The sequence below is a fragment of the Nannospalax galili genome, unplaced genomic scaffold (genome assembly GCF_000622305.1).
Source record: "Nannospalax galili isolate Female #2095 unplaced genomic scaffold, S.galili_v1.0 scaffold14, whole genome shotgun sequence".
Lineage (NCBI taxonomy): Eukaryota > Metazoa > Chordata > Mammalia > Rodentia > Spalacidae > Nannospalax > Nannospalax galili.
Genome location: NW_008336953.1, coordinates 5,254,950 through 5,278,760, shown reverse-complemented (window position 1 = coordinate 5,278,760; position 23,811 = coordinate 5,254,950). Strand labels below are relative to the sequence as shown.

Genomic DNA, 23,811 nt, shown 5'->3' with positions numbered 1-23,811 from the left:
GTGGGCATTGGGCAACATGGGTGTACTTACATACATGTAGGCAATACACTCATACACATGAAATAATAAAATATTAAAAAATATAACCTTTATAACAGACAGTTCCCACAGTGATGAGATGTTGTATAAAATATAGCTGGTTTTGGAACCAGTAAAGAGTTCACCAGGGTAATGTACTGTGTGTTAATAGGCACCAAACTTATTGATCACAGGAAATATCTTGCAAACTTAAATCAGTGTCTCCTGTATGACTCATGACTGTGTAATATACTGGCCCAAAAGATTTTTTCTTCATCTGAAGACAGGAAGGTGAGGTCTTCTATATATCTTTCAGCCAGCACCAAACCCTCAGAAGAACAACGAAGCCACGAGAAGGATATTTTACAGTTGAGTTATTTCACAATGTGACTTTCTGATAGCTTTTTCTGTTATTGGGGGAGCTTTGGCCCCAAATTTCAACTTGACTCTCTAGCTTATGTGAGACTTTTGGTCTTTTGAAATCTGTTTGTGAGGAAGCACTCTTTGAGACTGAGTCAAACTCAGAAAAATATACAGGGATTCTATTTTTCAAATTCTTTTTTATTTTCGTTAAAAATGTTTTTATTTCTTATTTTATTTTATGTGTATGAGTGTACTGCTGGCATGTATGTAAGTGCACCCATGTCTTGGAATGCCCATGGAGGTCAGAAGAGAGTACTGGATTCTCCTAGAACTGAAGTTATGGATAGTTATTAACCACCATGTGGGTGTTGGGAACCAAACCCAGGTCCTCTGAAAGAGCAACCAGTGCTCTTAACCACCGAGCTCTCTCCAACCCCATCTTTTCTATTTTATGTTTTTAAAAAATTTATTATTTTTATTTTTATGAGTATGAGTGTATTGTCTGCATGTATGTAAGTGCACTCATGTTAGGCAGTGCCTGTGGAGGTCAGAAGAGGGCATCAGATTTCCTGGAACTGGAGTTATGGATGGTTGTTAGCTGCCATGTAGGTGCTGTGAATTGAACCTGGGTCTTCTGAAAGAGCAGCCAGTGCTCTTAGCCAGAGCTCTCACTCCAGTCCCTTCTTTTCTATTTTATGTTTTGAGGCACATTCTTGCTATGAAGCCCAAGCTGGCCTTGGTCTCATCATCCTCCTGTTTCAATCTCTCAAGTGCAGGAGTTGCAGGCATGAGCCACCACATCCCGCCAATTTTTATAGTCCTAACGATCACTTCCTAGGCACCCAGTGGCATGTTCAACTTGTACCAAAGAGAACAGAATCCTAGAAGGATCCATCAGGAAACAAGGAATCACAAACCTCCATCATTTCATTCAGTAGCTATGCCAGTATTCTTAAAGCTTTCATAGCACCCCGATGAGAATATTTATATTTAATCAAAATATAACTGAGGGAAGATAAATATGTAGTCTCTAAATGGCTTTATGCCAGAGAGCTGAAAACACTAAATGCCTTGGCATTTCAAACAAACATTCATGTTTGTTAAATAAAGAAATGAGGTTGGCCTGGGTGATATGGGCGAGTGTAGGTGAAGTGAGGGGAGGGAAGGTAACAGTTGTCCATGAGCTCACTGTGTGTGATGAGGGTAGGTTCTGACTTCCCTAGTATCTAAGGCTGAAGATACCGTTTCAATAAAAGAATGAGTAAAGCTTTGGCTGAGAGCACAGTTCAGCTGAGGGATAGGTGCTCCACAGTTTGGGTCTGCTCTGGGTCTTGCAAATGCTGAGCTAGTTTGTTTCTTTCAATCACCACCATGATGTGGCATAGAAATGACTCACGTTGTCATGAGTGATAGGTGTGAAAATAACACGTGGGCGTGGGGAGGGGAAGGCATCCGCTCTTTCATCCCAGCACTCCTTTGTATATTTTTATAGTAGAGTCACTGTTTTACTAGAAATATATTGATTGGCTATGTGTTTTTTTTTTCCGTGATGCTGTAAGCAATTTGAGGATAAGGACTTTGATTCATTTATCTATGTATTTTGATTACCTAGCACACAGTCTGTTGAATAGATGAATTTAGACAGACCTGTGAATCTGCACTTGAAAATATTCATAGAAAAGCTCAAGAAGAAAAAACAGCTGGAGATTACAGCTTAGGGGACAACAGCATATTGTCTATTATGGCTATGGAGATTTTATTGTGGGTAGCAAGGGCATTATCAAGGGAAACCCAGAACTTGGGTAGAAGTGAGGGGTGGGGCAGCCGTCTGGGAAGCAAAGTATCATCACGAATATAAAATGCCCATGAACTCTCACAGGTGGCTCCTGTGTTCACTGATATTTGATGCATCAGTACCAGGAACTCAGAGAGAAGCAAGAAAGACTGTGAACAGCAGCCTATGGCCTTGAAGCAGCTTGGTCTCCAAATGGTGTCAGAGCACCATTATACCTTTTAGTGTCAAAATTTTTCTTGTAGTCAGTTTCCTGGTCTTGGGTCTGAATGGTTGCCACTGCTGTGTTTTTCAGATTGGCAGTTTCTTTTCCTGTTTTTCTGACTAGATGTCTTCTTGCAGCTGTAACACATAAGGTCTAATTACTGTTCATCACAATAAATAAAAGAACATTACTTAAATGAGTACAAACAAGTAGTTTTGACCCTTGTTGTCATAGAAGAAAATAAAACTAAATATACCAAACAGGTCAAGTTTACTATTTAAAAGTGGGGTTCATTAATAGGACTCTTCTAGGTGTAAGTTACAACAATAGAATCTGTAAACTACAGTAATAGAATCACTAAAACATTTTTTAAAAAATGAAAGTTAAATGATAGACATGAACAGCACTAGGGATAGCATGCTCCTTTGCTTAAAATATTGACCTTTCCATATTTGATATGTTCAGCTCTTCCTGGGAGAAGGTCTTTGTTTTCTAAGTGCAATTTTGGCCAGTTATCTTTGGGGCCATGATAGCATCTGATAATTCCACTCAGGAACGTTACCTCAGAAAAGCAGAACTTTTCAATGACATGGAATATACAAAAAACTTAAACACTCTCACTTTGTATTGGGATATGTTTCATTGCCAAATGTGTTATTAAAATCCTTTTAATTAGAGTTTTATGAATTTCAGAATTGTAGATTGAAGATGAGATCCGAAAGTGTAAAAATTGTACTTGAATGCTTAGGGAGAAACTAACAGCTTAAAATTGCAGAAAAGAAAATGATGGTCCATTACTGGCTGATGGAACTGGGACCAGCACGTGGACCTCCTGACTGCTGACTATGATGCAAATGTTCTTCAGATTGTGACTGCATACATCAGTGAGCCAAAAAATTGATTTAGTGGGCCTAATCTAACATCTAAGAATGAGGTAAAATAGATTAGAATAGAAAGTGTCACAGTGAAAGTAAAATGCTTTGTTGTCAAAAAATTTTGAAAGACACTCTGGCAAGCCATCATGGGCACTATTTAAGTTTATGTATAACTTTGAAGGAAGAATAGAAAGCAAAGCCCCAAATCTATCAATATAGTTTAATAAAAGTATGTTAAGTATTGTCCTGCTATCATTTCCCTAGAATTAATAAAAAGGAATAAATGCCCTTTAACAAAATAAAATTTAATTAACTTGTCAAAAATTATGACAATTGTCCCCTTGGAACAGAACAGGAAAAACCTTACTGTCCAATGAGCTTTAATACTGTAACAGGATTCTCAAGACCTATAAGTGATTCAGTCATTTTCTACATCTACTACCATAGGTCAATTGTGTTTCATTAAGCCTTAATGGTAAACTTAGAAATCAAATTATTTAATTTAAAACAAAACATTCATTCAAATATTAAAAGTGTCAATCAATGAAACTCTCTAATTTAGAATAACATGAGAGTAAACACAAAAGCCACGTGAGAGTTGGAAGTTTGTCCATAAGCAATGCTAGGAGATTTGACTGGTGAGAGCATCAAAACATGTTATGCCTTTTTACACTGCAAGATGGTCTTACTGATTGATTACCTGATTGAATTATTATAGCACTTTCTTTCCTTTTTTGCTGTAATTTTTGGTATCTTCTTGAACCCAAGAATGCTCTAACACAGGCTTGAATCAAAACAAGCTTGTCAATGGCTTCCTTTCGCATTAGATTCAACTGTTCCACGTGATAGTATTTAAGGAACACCTTAAGGGAATTAAAATAAAACACAGTAAGATTAGAGTACATAGACGCAATGTGGTCATGTGCTATGCTTGAAGCACTGACTGTATTTGAAATCTCTTTAGAGTTTTGGAAACTATTGCCTTTTGCTTCTTTTGCCTAGATGTTGCTCAGAATTCTTTAAATTGATTTTTTTTTGTGAATTTCATACAACATATTTTAATCATATTTAGATCTTGTCTTCTATCTGCACCCCTCCAATTTCATGTATTCTATTCTCTCTCTCTCTATATGTATATACATTTATGTATCTACACATATATATGTATATATAAAGGCCTATAGAGTCAAACTTGACACCTATACCAACTTTCTGCCTCCCAAGGCTCAGGAACAATTGTGGAAGAGGGGACAAAAAGATTCTAAGAGCCAGAGGTGATGGATGACCACAAGGAAAGAGAGTTTTCAAGACAATTGGTCTGTTACTCATATGAACTTGCAGCAGTGGTGACAGCAGGAACAAGTCCCATGCAAGCTCAAACCAGACAAAATCCTAGCATAGATTCTGATGCTTAAAGAAAATGTGTCTTTGAGAAGAGGAGGTTATACTAGGCCTCTGTGTAAGCCACTGGATGAGGTAATAGGAATGGGGATACTGAGCTCATTTTAGAAAATATTTAGCATCATGTATTCTAGGTTAAGCTCATTTTTTATGCTTAAAGTTAAAAAGATTATTTTTATTTTATGTGTACGAGTGTATTGCCTACATGTAGTAAGTGTACCCCATGTCATGCAATGCCAGTGGAGATCAGAGGAGGGTGTCAGATCCCCTAGAACTGGAGTTATGAATGTTAGCCACCATGTGGGTACTGGAAACCAAACCTGGGTCCTCTGCAAGAGCAACCAGAGTTCTTAACTGCTGAGCTACCTCTCTAGCCCCTAATGCTTAAACATTTCAAAGAGAATGCTAGTTCTCAAATTAAAAAAATCATACAAATCTACATGCAAATTAAAAAGACTGTTCATTCATCCAATGGTTTGTTCATAAAATGATTCTTAAGATTTACATATATTTATCTGCTGGGAATACAAAGATAGGTAAGGCAGGACACTGTCATGGTGTTGTCATGGGGAAATTAAGGTGGAGAGCGCGCCCCAGCAGAATCAGCAACCTCCTCACTAGATCCGAAGGTCCATTGGGGAAAGGAGGGCTGACGTCAGACCATTCTAAAATCAACACTAACTTTGGCAAGGTAGATCTGAGTTATTCTTCTCATCTAAGGATTTTAGTTTCACATTATCCTTTAAAGAAACAGGTTTTCTCGTTTAATGGACAAATTTATCAATAAATATCACCTCAAAGAGTTTGTTGAATTCATCAAGAAAGTTATTTAAAATCAAATTTTATAGCTGAGTCATAAGATCTGGTAACCTTGACTGTAGAATTCTCTGAGCATTCCATTGAACTTGAGAGCCTGGCACATAGACAAACAGTTCAGTATTATGCATTTGATTGAATTCAGTTTTAATTTCTACAGGATTCTAGATGCTAATATATTTAGTCCATTCTGTTGTTGACAATTCATTTAAAATTCAATGTGTTTAAAAAGGTCATCATTTTTTGCATAGCATTAAAGATGTCCTTATATTAAATACTTTTATCCATGATAATGAGTTGGAAAGGTGAAGTGGAAAAATACAAATAGCTTTAAAATGCTACTTAAATATCACACAGAACTGGCATGGCGGAGGGCCCTTTTACAAGTTAAAACTCCATTGAAGTTGAACATGTGTTAACCATTAATGATGGAATTTTAGTCTTTCAGAATTCACTTTGTGAGCATTTTATAGAAAATGGTGTGAATAAAATGTATATCTTTTGAATACCCTGAATTTTCCTTCACTAAATATTAAAATAAATGTGGATTGCTGAGTCTAAGACATTTAGAAAATCCCTCAAATCCCTCCCCAGGACACACTCCTCTAAATTTCTTTGCAAATGTGAAAGTCTGTTTTGGTCCTATGTGGAGAGCTGAGAGTGGATATTCTTGCATGGTCAGTTTGTGAGTATCCCTTTCCTTTAGCTTGGCCCTTTTCCCATCCTGTTTAAGGATACATACTGTATACCCCTGTCCTGGGACCTTATCCTACTTTAAGATGCTATGAGGTCATATGACAGTCCACTGCACCCTTTCCCCAAACAGCTATCTATCTTGCTTCCACATTCAAGATTGATTATGATGTTTCTTACTTTATTCTCTTAGTATTTAAATAAGGTCCCACAAGCTCTCAAAGCTAAAAAGCTACACACTGTATTCAAATATATAATGAGTCTAGTGATGATGTTAAATATTTTACTCCATTTAAATTTCAAGTTTATAATAAAGGCCAACTGAGAATTTAAAAAACAGAAATAGATTTCTGATTCTATTTGGTAGTGATGAAATAGTTTAAAATATTTCAGTTTGCCCTTAGTACTATCTAAAGTAAAGCATATTTAATAAATTTTTTGGATAAATCTTGAAATCAATTTTTTATACTATTTAGAAGACACCTTCACAAAGATCAAAGGTGTTTAATTTTGATAAAGAAGGAAGCCTTTATGAACTTATAAATACTTTTTGGTCTTTTTGAAACAGGGTCTTCCTGTAGCCTCAGCTGGCCTGGAACTCGCCATGTAGACCAGGTGAGACTTGATCTCACAGAAATCTGCCTGCCTCTGCCTCCTGACTGCTGGGATTAAAGACATGCACAACCACATTTGGCCTTGAATTTATAAATTTATAAATATTCTATAATATAAAAAATCATATTTTTAATGATTTTAAAATGTTACAATTCTTACCAAACCTAACATAACCATTTTCCCCATGAAAATTATATGAAAACATTACTTTTGTTTTTCCAAGAGCCCAGTTATCAAGACCAGCTTTTTCCAAAATGGTAGCGCAGGTGTCTGGGCTCACTGGGGGCTCTTCGCTCCAGTTGTAGCAGAGGACATAATACCTGTGAACAATAAAAACGGCTGGTTGGTTCGCACAACAGTTCGACATCTCAGCAGTGGTGGTCACTTGTTCTGGTGAGGGGATGAGACTCCCCAACTTAGTGCTGGGCTATTTGTGCATCCTCAGAGTAACTGCATAGCAAACCACTTCCCGATGAATAACCACACAGAGAAACCTGTATTTTCACTTTGTGATTGTTTTCCATTTGGTTCTAGTCAACTTCATACACTCTTTAAATACCCATAAGCACATTAAAAACAGGAAGTTTTTTTTCTTTTTTTCTTTGTGTGTGTGTGTGTGTGTGTGTGTGTGTTTGTGGATTACTAGAAAGTAAAGTTTGACACTTATAGAATTTAAGTTACTTTGAATGAGGTCGCACATTTAACATGTGACAGAATTGGGATTCAGACCTGAGTTTGATTCAAAGTGCAAGTCATGCTCACCTACTGCACTGTCCTGCCCTCAGTGAACTCTGCTTAGACCTCCGAGAGCCAACCCACTGTGCACAGCCTCAATGTGAAATGGAGCTGATGTCTGTGGATCTTAGGATAAGGGTTCATTCAGGTAAAAAAAAGACTACAGCAATTTAAGAGGCTGTGAGAACATTAAGTGGTGCTGGTGCCATCCAGTGGGAGGTCTTCAGGCCATCACATTGGAGAGGCTATTGGGACCCCATTATCTCTTCCCTTTCTTCTCTCCTCTTTGCTCCCTGAGGCAATTGGCTTTGTTTCAACATGTGAGTATGATGTTCCACCCAAGCCCAATGGGGCCAACCAATCATGGTTACTCTTAAACTGCAGCATAAACCTTTGCTCTTTATCAGTTGGTCTCTTCAGATTATAGGTTATGGTTGATGGAAAGCTGATTAATCATTTATTGTCTTGTGCAAAGAAAGTTCACACTGGGTATCATCCCTTAAGATTGTTTCCTTGTCACGAAACAGAAAAGTCTGTGTATAAACTGAGGAAAAGGTGTGGAGAACTATGCACCCTATGAGGGTTAGTCAATGCTCTGGCAGTACAGAGAGGACCTACAGGAGACTTTTGCAAATTGTTAACAGTCTATGCCAACTTGGACGATAGCTTTCAAAGCCTTTTATTCCTGGAGCCTCCCATCATTTAGAACAGCCATTCATTTTTTACTGTGTACTTAGCTTTCCCCACTTCTTCCTCATCACGCAGTACTTTGCTCTTCTAGAGAAGCATAGGATTTTGAAATATATGTAAGGATAATTTTCACTTCTCAGCTTCCAAATAAACAACTTACTTGCAACTACATCATCCACCCAACAGATTTAGTTTTCCTTATGGACCATACTGTAAAACTAAGGTTATTTTGAAAGCATAAATAAAGCAAGTTAGCGAGGAAGGCAAGGCTAACCCAACTGCGAGTCTCATCTCCTCTACTGTGACTTTACTGATGTCTACTCTGTCAATCCAGTTTAATCCAAGTCTTGTTAGAGTTTTTGCACCTGGATCTATTGGAACCCCAACCCCTCCTTTTTCCTCTTTTTATTCCCTGGTTCCTGTGAGGTAAGTGGCTTTGCTTGAACAGGAGAACATGATGAATCACAGGTCTAAAACACTCCTTCCTGTCTTCCTTACAAACTATATCCTCTGTCAGGTCCCAGTTTGGGGTTCTGATCTTGACACTCTAATTGGGCAATGCTCTTTCCCTCCCTGACCATGTACATGGCTATCTTCAATTTGTCATTTACTACTTTGCATGCTTGTTAAATTCCTATGTCTTTCTCCACAGTTCTTAGCAGACTGGCTTAACATACACACATAGCTACTGAAATTTAAGGATACCTATGTTAATATTACATTAATAACATTTATATTAATGTTTAAGAAAGGTCTGCTTTCCTCATGGAACGTGAAATGCATGATAATAAAAGTGAATTTTAATTTTAGTTTTAAACTTGAAATCCCTTCATAGCTAATATTTTTAGGTTAAATATTTTTATGAACAGAATTTAGTATTTACCCACGAGCCGATTAAAAATTTCAATATTGAGCTGAAGCGGTGGCTTAACTAAGAGTGCATCTTGCTCTTCCAGGGACCCAAGTGCAGTTCCCAGTACCCATGCTGGGTGGCTTACAACTGCCTGCAACTCAGCTCCAGGGCATCTGAGGCCCTCTTCTGGCCTCCCCAGGCACTATACTTATGTGCACATATCCCCACACATATACACATAATTAAAAATGAAAAATAAAATCTTTTAAAATTTCAATAGTTATTATTTCTTAGTTTACATGCAAATTTGGGTCTGATCTATAGAAAGTAAAGCCAATTCAATTCTATTTCTGAACTCCAAAACTTAAAAGTCTTAAAATCGGTCTTAAACTTCAAAAAAAATTCTCTAACATAAAAGCCAGGATATCAATGTATTTTTTTAAGACAGGATCTCTCTGTAGCACCAGCTAGTCTGCAACTTGCTATGTAAGTCAGGATGGCCTTGCTCTCACAGAGATCCACCTGTCTCTGCTTCCTGAGTGTTGAGATTAAAGGCATGTACCAGGGCCAATGTAAATTTTATACACATCATGAAGTGTAGTAGGGTTTCTTGATTCCAACATACTCCAAATGATTGCCTTTCTTTTCCTTTTCAGGTTTCTAAAGAAAAAGACAAACAAAAGCTGCCAAGAATTGCTGAAAAATAAGAAATGAGCAGAAAGAATTCTTATTGCACTTCATAAGGGTCACCGGTATGGCTTGGACATGAAGTGTACCCCAAGAGGCTCAGTGAAGGCTTATTCTAAGGCTGGTGGTACTATGGAGTGCTAATTGGATTGTAAGGATGCTTAACTCATCAGTAGACCAGCTGATGGGCTATTAGGAAGTAGAACCTAGTTGTAGGAAGTAGGTACCTGAAGGTGTGTGTATGTGTGTGTGAGATGGGACTATCTTTCTTGTCCCTGGCTCCTTTCTTTCAGTCTTACCTACTTCCTGGTTGCCTTGAGAACAGAGGCTTCCTCTCCACATGACTTTCTACCTTGCTCCAGGCCTAAAAACAATGTGGCCAGCTGATCACAAACAGAAATCTTTGAAACTGTGAGCCCCAAAAATCCTTTGTCAAGTTATTTTTCTCAAGTATTTGTCAAAGTGACAGATTATTAACAGTTATATATCCCAAGTAAAACAATGAGCAATATATGATTTTTTTAGTTGAGAAAAGTCAAAAACCACAATTTGTTGTAAAATAAAAACAAGCTTTGTTTTGTTCTTAATATTCTTTTACACACTGAAAAAGAATGGTTAGTTTTACACAGAGAGAATTCTTTAAGCATTATGTTTTGCCCCCAAATTGTAATTGTTAGGGTTCAGACATACAGCAGCCCTGCCCCCTCACCTAGAGGGACTCAGGGTTCCTCAAGCCCCTGAGAAAAGAACCTTGGTCTTTGAAGTCAAAAGTAGACTTTTCTCCACTGTTTGACCAACACAACAGGCTTCCCCTTTGATCTCTAAAGGAGGCAGGTTTTAACAGTCCTGCTCTCCTGCCCACCCCCGCCCCAGCCTAACCTTAAAAAAAATATATTTTCCCACCTTCTGCACCCCCCAGAAGCCTCCCCCTATAAAAGACCCCAGCTCACAACCCGGGGGCATTTTCCTACCCGGAAGGGAATCTGTCCCATGTGTTCCTTTGCTAATAAACTCTATTCTGCTGCTGGAGTTTTATCTGTGTCCTGGTGCTTTCCCAATCAATGGGATTCATCCATCGCCCACTTCATCTATCAGTAATGTGCCTGAAACTTGAAATTTATTTAAATTTGATAACAAGGGGCTAGAGAGATGGCTCAGAGATTAAGGACACACGCTGTTATTCCAGAGAACCCAGGGTTCAGTTCCCAGCACCCACATGGAAGCTCACAGTTCCAGGGAATCTGCTGCCATCTTTTGACTTCCACAGGTTTGTATGCATGTGGTGTACGTACATGCATTCACACAAAACACTCGTACGCATAAAATAAAAAATTCAAATTTTGATGATGAATAGAAATGATAAAAAACTATTAGAAATACGTTATTTAAAATACATTAAAATATTAAATATATAAAATACTGAACTTTGACATTACCATTAATGCATCACTTGAAATATATTTGTTATAAAATTTCACATTGATTTTAAATATTAAGAACTTTTTGCACCTAATTTCTAAATTAAAAATTAAATTGACATACAAACTTAATTGGCTTTCTATAGCTGCTAAATCTCCTTAGAGATGACAGTATCCGATTTGCTCCTTAAAACAAGCCTGTCAGGTGGTCATAGCAGACTTAGGAGGGTGGGGTTTCTCAGCTTCAATACTGCTGGTATTTGGAGTTGGAAAATTCTTTGTTGTGGGAGATTCCCTCTGCATTGAAGATGAGATGTTTAGGAGTATCCTGGGCCTCTACCCACTGGATGTCAGTACCACACATCCTCCAGGTACAACATCCCCAAATGTCTCCAGATATTGTTAAGTATCTTTTGAAGGGGCAAAACCTCTCCAGGTTGAGCACTTTTGGTATGGCTCCATGGTCATGTCATAAATGATAACACTGGGCTGAGAACCCAGATTTCTCAGGAACTCAGTGCAGAACTTTGGGATCTTGACCTTCCAGTCTTCTGGTCATCTTCTGTCATCAGAAACTTTCCAGAGGACAGAAAAACCCCAGACTCAGCTAATAGTTACATTCTTTTTTATTACATGAGCAAAATGTTACCCACCTATGCCACCTGAATAGTTCTCTCCTATTTTCTACACTTTTCTAAAGATTTTTAAAAATATAAAGTGCACAATGCAAACTTAATAAATACACAAACTGCTTTATTTGTTTTCACATACCGCTTTATAAAGTTAGCAAACAGTATCCGATGTGAGAATCCCAGCCTTCGAATTCTTGCTGTTTCCAAAATTCCTGTGCAGCGAAGCTGTAACAGAACTTTTTCTTTGTCATATTTTCTTGCCTGGCGCTCATTATTTGGCTTGATGCAACGGACAAAATGAGGCTGGCCTGCCACCATTTTAGATAACAAATCCATCAGGGAATACTATAATGCATAAGAGAAATCAATTTCATGTGGTATATGAGAACTTGTGAGCTTGTAGGCCTTTCTTTTGATTATAAGGATACAATTTAAAAAATCATGTTACAAATGCTCATCACAGGAAATGAAAGAACTGATGTAATGAGAAGCAATTTATCTATAAGTTATGGATTCAGTGATAAAAATATAGAGCCAATAAGCAGAAGGTTGGCTATTAAAAGTTTGCCTAGAAACTCTTAAGGCAGCCTTAATTAAGAGATGAATTTATTCTTGACATAGTTCCTAAGCAGTTATATTCTCTAAAGAAAACATACCAAATTACAATATTTAGAAACACTATCTGGGAGTAGTCTTTCTCTTTACAGAAAGTATAAAAAGTATATACTCTAATAACTATTGGAATAATCTACTTTAAAATCAGGATGTATATAAGAATAAGCAAGGTTGCCAGGTGTGGTGACGCACGCCTTTAATTCTAACACTCGTAAGGCAGAGGCAGGTGGATCTCTGTGAGACTGAGGCCAGCCCTGACTACATAGTGAGTTCCAGGCCACCCGGAGCTACAGAGAGACCCTGTCTCAAATGACAGCAAAGAATAAGCAAGGTGACATCCGTTTAAATATTTTTTGTGTGCTATAGTTTATATCTTGTTGATTGTAGGAGGATATTTTGTTAATATAGATATTAAGGCTATATTCTGCACCAGTACTTTATTAAAACAGTAGTCAATTACCAGGCAACTAAGAATAACATGATTATCACAGCTTACTAAAAGGGGAATCCCAGCAAATTAGTATGTAGAAGACTGGGACCAGAACTTACTGGTGAGGGAGTGCAGAAACAGCGTGGAGGACTGGGTCTGCTAGTGTCAGAAATGCAAACATCTAGAGCCTCCAAGCCAATGCAAACCAATTATTAAGATGAGGCTGCTGACAAGGCACTCCACTCGTATTCCTTCCTCTTGGCACTGGGCTCAGATGTGATCTTCCGAAACACCTGCCACTCTGCAGCTCTTCCATTACGCTTATCTGCATGTCATCATTCCTTCAGTCATGGGAACATCTGCCAGCACTGGGTGCAGAGGGGACCAACACTAGCTATCTGAGCCATTCAGGCAGTTGGAGCTTCTTAGGACTAAGGTATATCACAACCCTGATGCCATTCTTGTCTGCAGAATGAAAACTTGCTTTGAGAAAGCATTGCATGTCATGTGGAATTATTTTCTGATATGTTTTACTCTGCCTGAAGGTTGAATTGATTTTGTGAACTGATCTGGCTTGAACATATATGGTGTCTGATGCTAACAGCAGTCGTATAGTAATGGCCTGGACAAGTCACTTAAAAAAGAAACTAATCAGGCTCTGCATATGTTTGTTTCATACATGCTGAGTATGTTTGTTTCATACGTGCTGCCTTCCTGGTGAAAGTGACTGTATCAGCAGCAGACACAGATGTCAAGTATATAATAAATGTAGCAGGTAGGATTTGGCACAGTCTACTATGAGTTTAGGATTATGAGAACGTGTTACACAAGTATTCAGATTGTTTGAAAAGTAGTTCATGATTCCACTAGAGAAGTGGATATATTCATTGAATACCAATTTTAAATTTGATCCTATTTCATCTCTGTCTTCCATATTAACTTATATTATTAATAATTTCCAAGTTTTAGGTGGCATTTTCTTCGTTTTACTGGCTGGCTAATTTGATTTTATTGGAGGAGATAAACAAGAACTGGAATGACTAATAACAAAGGTTACTTAGAGTTATTCAGTACACAGAGAAAATAAAGTAATTCTTCCTTTCCTTTCTCCTGTATAATCCACAGGAAGGCCAGCTTGGTCCCATGCCCTGGCATGTGTCCCTTCTCTGCCCCAACCCTGTACTAGGCTGTCTTTCCTGCTGAAGATGTCAGTCTATGGGTTAGAGAAGCATGCTCAACCTTACCCCATCTGTCCCTCCTAAGCCCATTCAGGAGCACTCATTAAAAACCCTTTCATTTTTCATTCTAGTGGAAATGCATTTGGTAGTATGGACACATTTTTTGTTTGTTTTTTCTGAGATGGATTTCACTATGTGGCCCTGGCTGGCCTGGAGCTCCCTGGTCCAACTCATAGAGATCTGCCTGCTTCTGCCTCTGGAGTGCTAGGATTAAATGTGTATACCATCATGCCTGGCTTGCATGGACAAGGTTTAATCAAGTAACGATTTCTGCTGTGATTGTCACGGGCATGCTATTTTTACAGGTAAAATATCAAAGTAAACCAATCTATAGACTTTTGAAAGTACATTCTAACATATCTTGTACATGGCGTATAGTTAACGGGATACAGTAAACATTCTTTTTGGCCAGTGGTAGTCTGGTGTTACCTGGTGTTACTGCTTTTTTACTGTAACTCATTTAGAATGAACAACTACTGTAAATATAACACATCATAATTTAATATCTTACTCTGAAATATGATGCAACTGTTTGTGTTTTCATGTTGGTGGTTTCACAGGCAGGACGTGTAGCATCTCCAATTTCACCCTAAGAAGACCAGGGGAGACAATGAGACTGCAGTACCTCCTGTACGTTAAGATCTACAAGGAGCACGAGGTATTTTACATCAGGCTATCTCAGTCTAGGCATTTAGATACATAAAGCCACAAAATATTTTTGATATTCATAATTTAAATTGATTGTTATTTGCACTGGTATTTTGGCTGGTCTTGTGTAGAACGTGACTGTTACCCACCCTGGTAGTTGGGAATACACCATAAAGGCCTGATTGTTTCAGCTAGTAGGAGCAAAGCATCATAACAGATATATCTGCTTATAGAAAAGAAAAACCAAGGGAAGAAAAGCTGAAGCTCACTTTACCAGCAGAAATATTGCCATAAGCTTGGTCTAACTTGCTGCTGGGGAAAAGCATCTTCTTACCTTCATCAGGTTGGCTGATTTTTCTGAACTCCTCATTTGGTAGTTTATTATATTTTTTGTTTTAGACAGTGGCAGGTTGCCTATGGGAATGTAGATAAAATTAATTTACCTTTTAGAATTCTTAATGGTTAGACAATTTCCCCCATTTATTTAAAATAAATATATTAAGGCTTAGAAGTTGGTTACCTATTTATTGAGGCAAAGATAAAAAATACTGTGTTTTACAATAAATGTTTTCTTATTTTTCCTTCTCCTCTTCCTCCTCCTCCTCCTCTTCCTCCTCCTTCTCCCCCTACTCTAAAATATGATGCGACTGTTTGAGTTTTCATGTTGGTGGTTTCACAGGCAGGACGTGTAGCATCTCCAATTTCACCCTAAGAAGACCGGGGGAGACCTTCTCTTCCTCTTCCTCCTCCTCTTCCTCTTCTTCCTTCATCACTACTTCTTCTTTCTCTTCTTTTTTGAAAGAGGATCTTGCTATATAGTCTAGCATGGCCTCACACTCATAACAATATTCCTGGTTTAACCTCTTTAATTCTGGGATTACAGGCATGTACCACCCAGTTACCACAAATTTTACACTCAGAAAAGGAGAAAGAGAAACCAAACTTTCTAGCTTGGGAAAATAGGAAAGGTAGAGGTAACCATTAGATTTCCTTGCAATCACAAAAACAATATGAGCTGATCACAACGAAGGAAGCAACTTGCTCTTGTGTGTGTGTAAGTGGCTTCTGTGTTCTTTTTTTTTAAAACTATTTGTTTTTATTTTATATGTGTGAGTGTTTTGCCTGCATGCATATAAATGCGCCTTATGTACAATGCCAAGGGAGGCAAGAAGAGGACATTAGAGCCTCTGGAACTGGAGTTATAGATGGTTGTTATAGATGGGTGCTGGGAACAAAACCCAGGTTGTCTGCAAGAGCAGCCTGTGCTCTTAACTGCTGAGCTCCTTGTACAATTTTCTTTAACTCAGACTGGGCATTACAGTGAGCCCTAAAAGTCATACAGATCACTGATTCACATGAGGTGCTTTTAGCAAGTCAAGTGTGACTGAAAGAAACAGGCATTTTCTTTCTTTCTTTCTTTTTTTTTTAATAAAATAATTTAAAAATACTTTATTATTTTTATTCTATGTGTACAAGCGTATTGCCTGCATGTATGTGAGTGCACCCATGTCGTGCAATGCCACAGAGGTCAGAAGAGGGCTTCAGATTCTCCTGGAGCTGGAGTGAAGGATGGTTCGTAGCCACCATGTGGGTGCTGGGAATTGAACCCAGGTCCTCTGCAAGAAGAGTCAGTGCACTTAACCACTGAGCCATCTCTCCAGCGTTCCCTTTGTTTTATTTTGTCTTACTGGGAAACTGAAAAGCTATTGATGTTGTAAGAATCAAGGGCATATTCATCGTGTTCAAAATTGTAGACCATGACTGGGGCTGGCTGAAAGTTGGACACAGGGTTGCTCTGCTCAACAGAAAAGGTGAAACTGATTACTGTGTTAGACACATTTTCCAAGTAGAGAAGAACATGGTCATTCTTCATGTTGGTCTTCATTACGGGGCCATTGTTTTTAAGCTCCTCAATGGACGACAGGACTGGAGTAAACCCTGAGAGCATTTTTACATCCACGAGGACCATATTGGAGCTATTATGAGTTCCAGCATATGTGAGAGTCACCGTGAGGTTAAACTTAGTTTGGAATATGTCTGAAGAGTTGCTCTTTACCATTTCCACAGAAAGGGAAAATCCAGATACTTTCTTAGGTAGTGGCACATTGTACCTGAGGATAGCCTGGATAAACGTGCAGCCTTGTCCTTCCACTTCCACTGTGTACTGCCCACATCCTTCAGATAATTTTGAACGCTGTACCAAAAGGCGATTATCACTTTTAACTGAGAAAATCTCCTGGAATTCCTCAGTTCTCAAGGTGACTGTGCTTTGAACATTAGAGCCAGTTAATTTCATGTAGCATGTCAGGGCGAGAAGGCAGACTGTGGTGTCCTGGGAAATGACAGCCAACAGCACATAGCAAGTCTTCTCAGTCTCTCCAGAAAGTGCTGAAGGAATGAAGGATGGGTGTTCTTCTGTCTTGGATTTTGTTTCTCTTTCCCAATAGATCACATTATTTATTTTTATAGCAGATTGATCCAGGATCTGGAGCAAGGATTTCACCTGCCATTCTTTCCCAGTTAAGGCAAAAACATACGCCAGAACAGCACGAGTATAGCTATGAGTAACACCACTTGCAAATGCCTCCTCCAGGAGGAGAGCAGGAAGAGTGAAATTGAGCCCAGCTTCAAGGAAGGCTGTGACGACATAAGCAGTAAGTACCACTTCCTCTTCATCTCCACCCTCCCAAGCATTGTTGACAAGCTTGTTGCCCCTTCTAAAGCATCCATTTGATCTCTGCTTGCTTGAAAGCCAGATTAAAGTCTGTTTTGGGACTGTGTCTTCAATGAGTATATATTCCTTCATTCTCTCTAGTGTCTTGAAAGTAAGGGCACTGAGCCATATGCTTCCTTTCTGATTCATCTGGCAAAACATGCTGTATGAACCATCAGAGTTTTTGAAAGTCAAGTGCTTCTGATAGCCATTAGATAGGAGAAGCAGAGCCTTAGACTTCACTTCCTCCGTCAGCTGTTCAGTAGCTCTCAGGTAGTCGAGAACATAGGCATCAGAAGCTAGTTGGGCAATATTCTGCACGCCACACCCATAAGGCATTTGGAGAAGGCTCTCCAGATTCTGCATTGCAACTCCAAGGATGTCCCCTACAACGGTGACCTTTTAGTCAAGGTCTCCCTGTTACTGCAGCTAACCTGGAACTTTTTATGTAGACCAGGCTGGTCTTGACCTCACAGAAATAAGCCTGCCTCTGTCTCCTGAGTGTTGGGATTAAAGGTGTGTACCAGCGTGTTTGGCTAATGAGCGGCATTTTTCAATCCAACATTTGGCTGTATACTTCATACACAGTTCAAGTCAGTGGTTATGCTATACTGAAGCAGTCAAGGTCTTGGAAAGCCAGAAAGGCTTGGGTTTGAATTGTTGCTATTGCCCTTATGTTAAGTTGCCATGGGGTCATTTACATGGCTTCTGATCTATAATTTGAATACTTAAATAGGGACAATAATGCTTACCTTACAGCCTTTTAATAAAATGTAATAATATGCATGGCATACAAAAACAGTATAGAACCAGACTTTTACATATATCCACTTAATGTAGCAAAGGAATTCAAAGGAAAAAGGATAACATTTTCAACAAATGATGCAATGTTAGAACAATTGGAGAAGGGTCAGGGGGCAGAAAGGGGGAGATCACAGGGGTTGTGAGGAACTTCACATGTTCTAGGAATATGCTTATTGCTAGTTATGGGGATAGTTGCATGATGTCCCTATAGAGGTGGAAGCACTAAATTTTACTGGTTAAATATTTCAGTTTTCCCTCAATAAAACTATTAAAAGGTATACAGAATAATTTTAAACTCCAATATAAACAACCCAAGCAATCTATTTTTCCCTACATAAATGAAAATAAAGATATGTATTCATGGGGTGTGAAATGATGAAATTTTAATCATTAGATAGCTCACTGAACTTGGAGACCACAGGGACCATCGAAACACTGTGGTTTCTGAAAACACTCTCCTCCTTTTGAGTAGAGTAAAAATTTCAGGTGAGAAGCTAGGACACTACCACATTTGAGCACCTCAAATACGTACTTTAGCAAAAGCCTAACTTCTCTGCATTCATTTTTATGCCTTCCTCAGATTAGGGATAAATGAATATTTACTGAATTGAAAATAAACAAACATGAAAATTTGAGGACTGTAGTCATGAAAATTACAGCGATATAAACTGCTTGGTGGGGCTATAAGGAATCTTGTCATTGTTAACTGCCTTACCTGTTTTGGTCAGAGGGTGATTGACAAGTTGCCGTATTACACTGTTTTCTGATGACCTCAAAAGCAGCACAATATCAGTTGGAAGAGTGTCTCTGTTTTTAGCCAAGAAGCCACTTGCACTGTAAAGGACCTGTTGAGAGAGGGCATCACAGTGGTTATCGAAGGTGGCACCATCACTGTTGTATCAGTCACTTTTCTGTTGCTGTGATAGAAACACTGACCCAAGCAATTTATAGAAGGAAGAGTTTATTTGAGCTTATGGTTCCAGGGGAATTATAGTCTGTCATGGCGGGGAGGCATGGTGGCCAGAGATGGCTGAAGCAGAAGCAGAAGCTAAGATCTACATCTTCAAGTAGGCACAGGAAGCAAGAGAGCAACTGAAGATCTGGCAAGGCTTAAGAACTCTCTAAGCCCACCTCCAGTGACATGCTTCCTTCAGGAGCCATACCTTCTAAAACCTCCCAAAACAGCACCACCATCTGGGGACAAAATGTCCAAATACTTGGAGCCTATGGGGGACGTTTTCATTCAAACACCACAACTGTGGTCTTCATTCTTAATCAATGCTTACAGAGAGCATAGTCTGCATCGAGCACCAGTCACACAAGGTCACACACCTAATTCCTTACAGCTTGGGAGTTTTATATGCTCATTTTCTTTCTGGAGGGATGGGAAGCACAAATGAGCCATCTTGTTTCTCTGAAAATTGGTTTACCTGTATTGAATTGGGTATGACAGGCTTTATGTAAGTAATAATGGAGTCTGAACACTGTGGGTTTATGTTTTTGGCACTTCTAAATCATTTTAAAGACATTTAAAAGAGGAATGTAATCCAAAGACTTCTGCTAGATGATCACCCTTCCACCATTCATATTAACAATGTCCTGTGTTCACACAAAGAGACCATGTGAGGGCTGGGGAAGCTGGCATCTCTCCACAAGCTAGGAGAAGACTCTTCATCAGACACCAAGCCTGCTCTAGGACAACTTGATCTCAAACTTCCAGACTATAGAATGGTAATAATAAGTTTCTATTGTTTGAGCACCCAGTCTGAGGTATTCTTGTTACGAACTAAAGCATTCGTTAAAAACAACTGGACAAAACAGTCATAGATAATTCTTAATTGATGGTTAAAGCAGGCTTTATTCAGTAGCTCAAATGCTAAGATTCACGGATGGCTATGGCCGAAATGTCTTATGGTATTTTTAATGACAGAAGCCAGTGGGTATAACCTGGCCCGTGGAGGCTCCGAAGTGGATTCAAATACTGGGGGTTCTCAACTGGTTTATTTTTAACATTGTTCTCATTTTATACATTCTCTCTTGAGTTAAATGACTTTGAAAATGACTCATTATTCTCCACATAAGGGAAGAGTATCCCCTGGGTGTAAGACAACGTACTTGAGGCTTGCTTGGATCTGTGGCTGTGTCTCAACCAATATATGAATGTTTGTCTAACTGAAAGACAGTCCATTGGTCAACCCCACACATTTGGGTTAGATCTAGCTGACCATGTCTCCAGCATCTTTTCTTATTTGGAGCAAGGAAAAAAAATGGAGAGAGAGAGAGAGAGAGAGAGAGAGAGAGAGAGAGAGAGAGATAGAGAAGAGAAGAGGCAGAGAAGAGAGAGGAAAGGAGGGAGGGAGGGAGAATATCATTAATTGACAGAAGGCTAAAGAAATAGTTATGGTTTTTGTAATTTCTTACTTTTCCTGCATAATGGTGAATTCCAAAACTAAGCTCCAATCTTTTGGGCCTCCAGAAGTACTGCGATTTCAGGTTAACTTCAAATTTTTCTGCAAAATAAAAAGAAAAGAAAACAGCCTGAATGAAAACAGCAGACTCTTAGCATCTATTTTAGACAAAACGGGACCTAAACTGCTCTGATCATGCTTCTTCAGATTGCTCCCTAACTAGGCCCTGCTCTTTCTTTTATTGAAACACTATCTGCAATATGAAATAGGGAAGCAAAAGTGGACCCTCATGAGAAGGATTGTTTCCCTTCTGACCCCTGCTGACACACAGAGTCACAGACACAGACACAGACACAGGCACACGCACACACACACACACACACACACACACACACACACACACACACACAGATGTTAACAGTTTAATCCTGCCTGCTGTTTGCAGCACCATTTGTTATGTGAAACATATATAGCACATTCCTGCATTGTCCTGGGTCAAGGGTGAGGAAGGGTCATTAGCTCTATGCTTAAGTTACAGGAGGAGCTCAAAGCTCAGTGAGCTTGGATATTATAAAGGAGTTAAGTTTAACTTTTTGGTTGCAAGGTTGAGTAAAAGCCCTTTGCCCCACGTATGTCCATCCTGTCGAAGTCATCAACATAAGGAAGCAGAAATCCAGTCTCTAATCCTGTTAAATTCATCACTAAGAATTTATCACAGGTTCAGGGATTAGGCTAAAGTCACCTCTTGAAAGTCTGATACTTCAGGCTTTTGTCAGATGCTTTCCCCTAGATAATTTAAAAATCATTCCAACTTACATAAGGTATTCATAAGACCGTACAGGCACGCCAGGCTTAAAACTCACCTATCAGAGTCTGGTCAGTGGCCTTGGGAAATCTACTTTCTTCATCCAGCAGAGACAATAATCCCATTGGTTTCTGCAGAAACAGATCTAAGAGCGGCCGGTTGTCTTCATACTCGATAACTCTAGCATCCACATCTTCATTTAGGTATTCATTCTACAACAGGTCATTATGCAAAAGAAAAAGAAATCACTTAAAACTGTGAACAATATACATCTTGATAGTAATTACCTTAATTTCTACTTTACATATATAATAAATTGCAGTCTCTGACATTGCTTAAACTGAGGGTATCATTTTAGTTTTCTTTTTGCAGAACAGCTAGTTTATTAAAAGTCAGCACTGATTATACTCAGGATAGTAATAAAAGGATTTCCAGTCTCCTAGAATTACAGATATTTGAAGTCTTCATGATGCATAAAAATATGTCATTAATGAACTTGTACAGCCATGCCTTAGAATTTCTAGACTTGAGCTATACAGATTCTAGGGTTTTGCTTTCCCCAATGTCTCTAAGAATACTCACATAATGTGTAGTCATGAATTCAGACATTTGCATTGCTAGCAGGATGGACAGCAGTAGGTGATGGGAACAATAAGCGGATTCAGAACAAAGGCCACCCAGACCCACATCTGGGCTCCACTACTTCACCAGCCATATAACGCTTTGGAAGCAAGTCTTCTACTCTGAAGATTTCCCTTCTTGAACAAAATGCGAGATAGAAGAGACCTCCCATAGAGCAAATAACATGCCATATAGCACTCATCAAAGAAATTTCTTTTTGCAACAGGTGGAGGCTACCACAGAGTTGCACATCTGGTCAGCCATAGAGAACATATACCTGGGAGATGCACAGTACTAGGTAACAGATCTGCAGTGAAACTCCTACAACCAAAGCTCATTGAACATAGTGGAATAAGGGGCAGAGAGAGGGCTAATGCACCCCTCAACTCTCACCAGTAAGGCTTCCATGTACATCAGAGTGCGTTACACACAGAAGGCCTCAACTAGCCAAGTTTTGGAGAATAAGAGACTGCAGAGTGTAGAATGGGACTCCTTTATAGAACCTCAACCACCCATGGCTCAGGAACCATTGTGGAAGAGGAGGTGGAAAGATTCTAAGAGCCAGGGCTGGTTCATGAACATATGAGGTGGAGGCTTCCAGGCCAATGGAGGCTTGCTCATGTGCAGCTGTGGCAGTGATGGCATCCAACTTGGGACCCATGTCAGCTCAATTAAACAAGGGCCCAAAGGGGAGGTGAGAAATATGTGGTAGGTCAGCACTAGATTGAGAACTATTTGAGACTGATTGCTGCTGAGTGAGGGAGAGTATGACTTACATATGACCACTGACTAGACTCCAGTGGACACATTTACAGTGAAGGGCATTTGGGTACAAACACCTGAGTGAATAAGACTCAGCATGTATGGCAGAGTGCATAGGGTTTGGTGTGTGTGGGGGGCATGGATGGGGGAGGGGGTCTGGATGTGAGTGGGAAATATTGTATGAAATTTTAAAAGCTCAATAAAAAGTTTCTTTTAAAATAAAGATAGCCCTTCTTACCTATTAAACCATCTCACAAAATGAAGATATCATACATTGATAAAAATTTGCTTGTGAGTGCATCATAGGTAGGACATGTGAAATAACCACAGATGACCATGAGCCACAGATAAAGCATGCAGAACATGGTCGCAACACAACACAGATGCTGATGATCCACATTGGAAAAGGGACACAGACTAAGTACTTGTGTCCCTGACTCTGCTTTTGCACTACACCCCGACCCTGTGACTTACTATTGTCACCTCTGTGTAGGAGACTCAGAGGTTTTCAGGTGATAAGGCAAACAGTACTTTTAGGGAAGCATACGGAGTAACTGCATACTGTATACTAGGCATGGGCATGTCCTGTGTCATTTGCACATGAAAATTCCAGGTTGTCATCATGATTGTTTCAGTATATTCTTTATTTCATGAAATGTATTTATTGAATACCTTGCATCAAGGGCCTGTAATGCACAGTAAGGAGATGTTTAAAACAAGTTGCCATCTCTGAGGATTTGGTATATAATTTGGATGATAAGGTAAGATAACACATGATCGATGACAGGTATGATACAAGAGTTTAGAGTAAAAAACTTATTTCTGGAAACTTTAGAATTTATTCAGTGATAGGTGGGGTATTTGATATCTGAAACTTTTAGGCAATATGAAAAAAGCTTTGTGAAACTGAAACCATATTTCAAGTATGTTACAAGGAAAAATAAATGTATTTAAAATTTTTATTATATGCATAT

General features: G+C 39.0%; 1 protein-coding gene across 1 annotated transcript in view; it reads right to left on the bottom strand.

The window, feature by feature from the left end:
* Myo3a (myosin IIIA) overlaps positions 1 to 23,811 on the bottom strand; it is a 256,799-nt gene that overhangs the window by 52,181 nt on the left and 180,807 nt on the right. The window contains exons 19-27 of the mRNA XM_008831744.1: positions 21,513 to 21,666; positions 20,663 to 20,751; positions 18,957 to 19,086; positions 15,059 to 15,138; positions 14,588 to 14,665; positions 11,933 to 12,138; positions 6,987 to 7,098; positions 3,954 to 4,116; positions 2,392 to 2,515 (exon numbers count right to left, since the gene is read on the bottom strand). Of these exons, the coding sequence (XP_008829966.1) occupies positions 2,392 to 2,515; positions 3,954 to 4,116; positions 6,987 to 7,098; positions 11,933 to 12,138; positions 14,588 to 14,665; positions 15,059 to 15,138; positions 18,957 to 19,086; positions 20,663 to 20,751; positions 21,513 to 21,666 (1,136 nt within the window). The remainder of the gene's footprint in view (positions 1 to 2,391; positions 2,516 to 3,953; positions 4,117 to 6,986; positions 7,099 to 11,932; positions 12,139 to 14,587; positions 14,666 to 15,058; positions 15,139 to 18,956; positions 19,087 to 20,662; positions 20,752 to 21,512; positions 21,667 to 23,811) is intronic.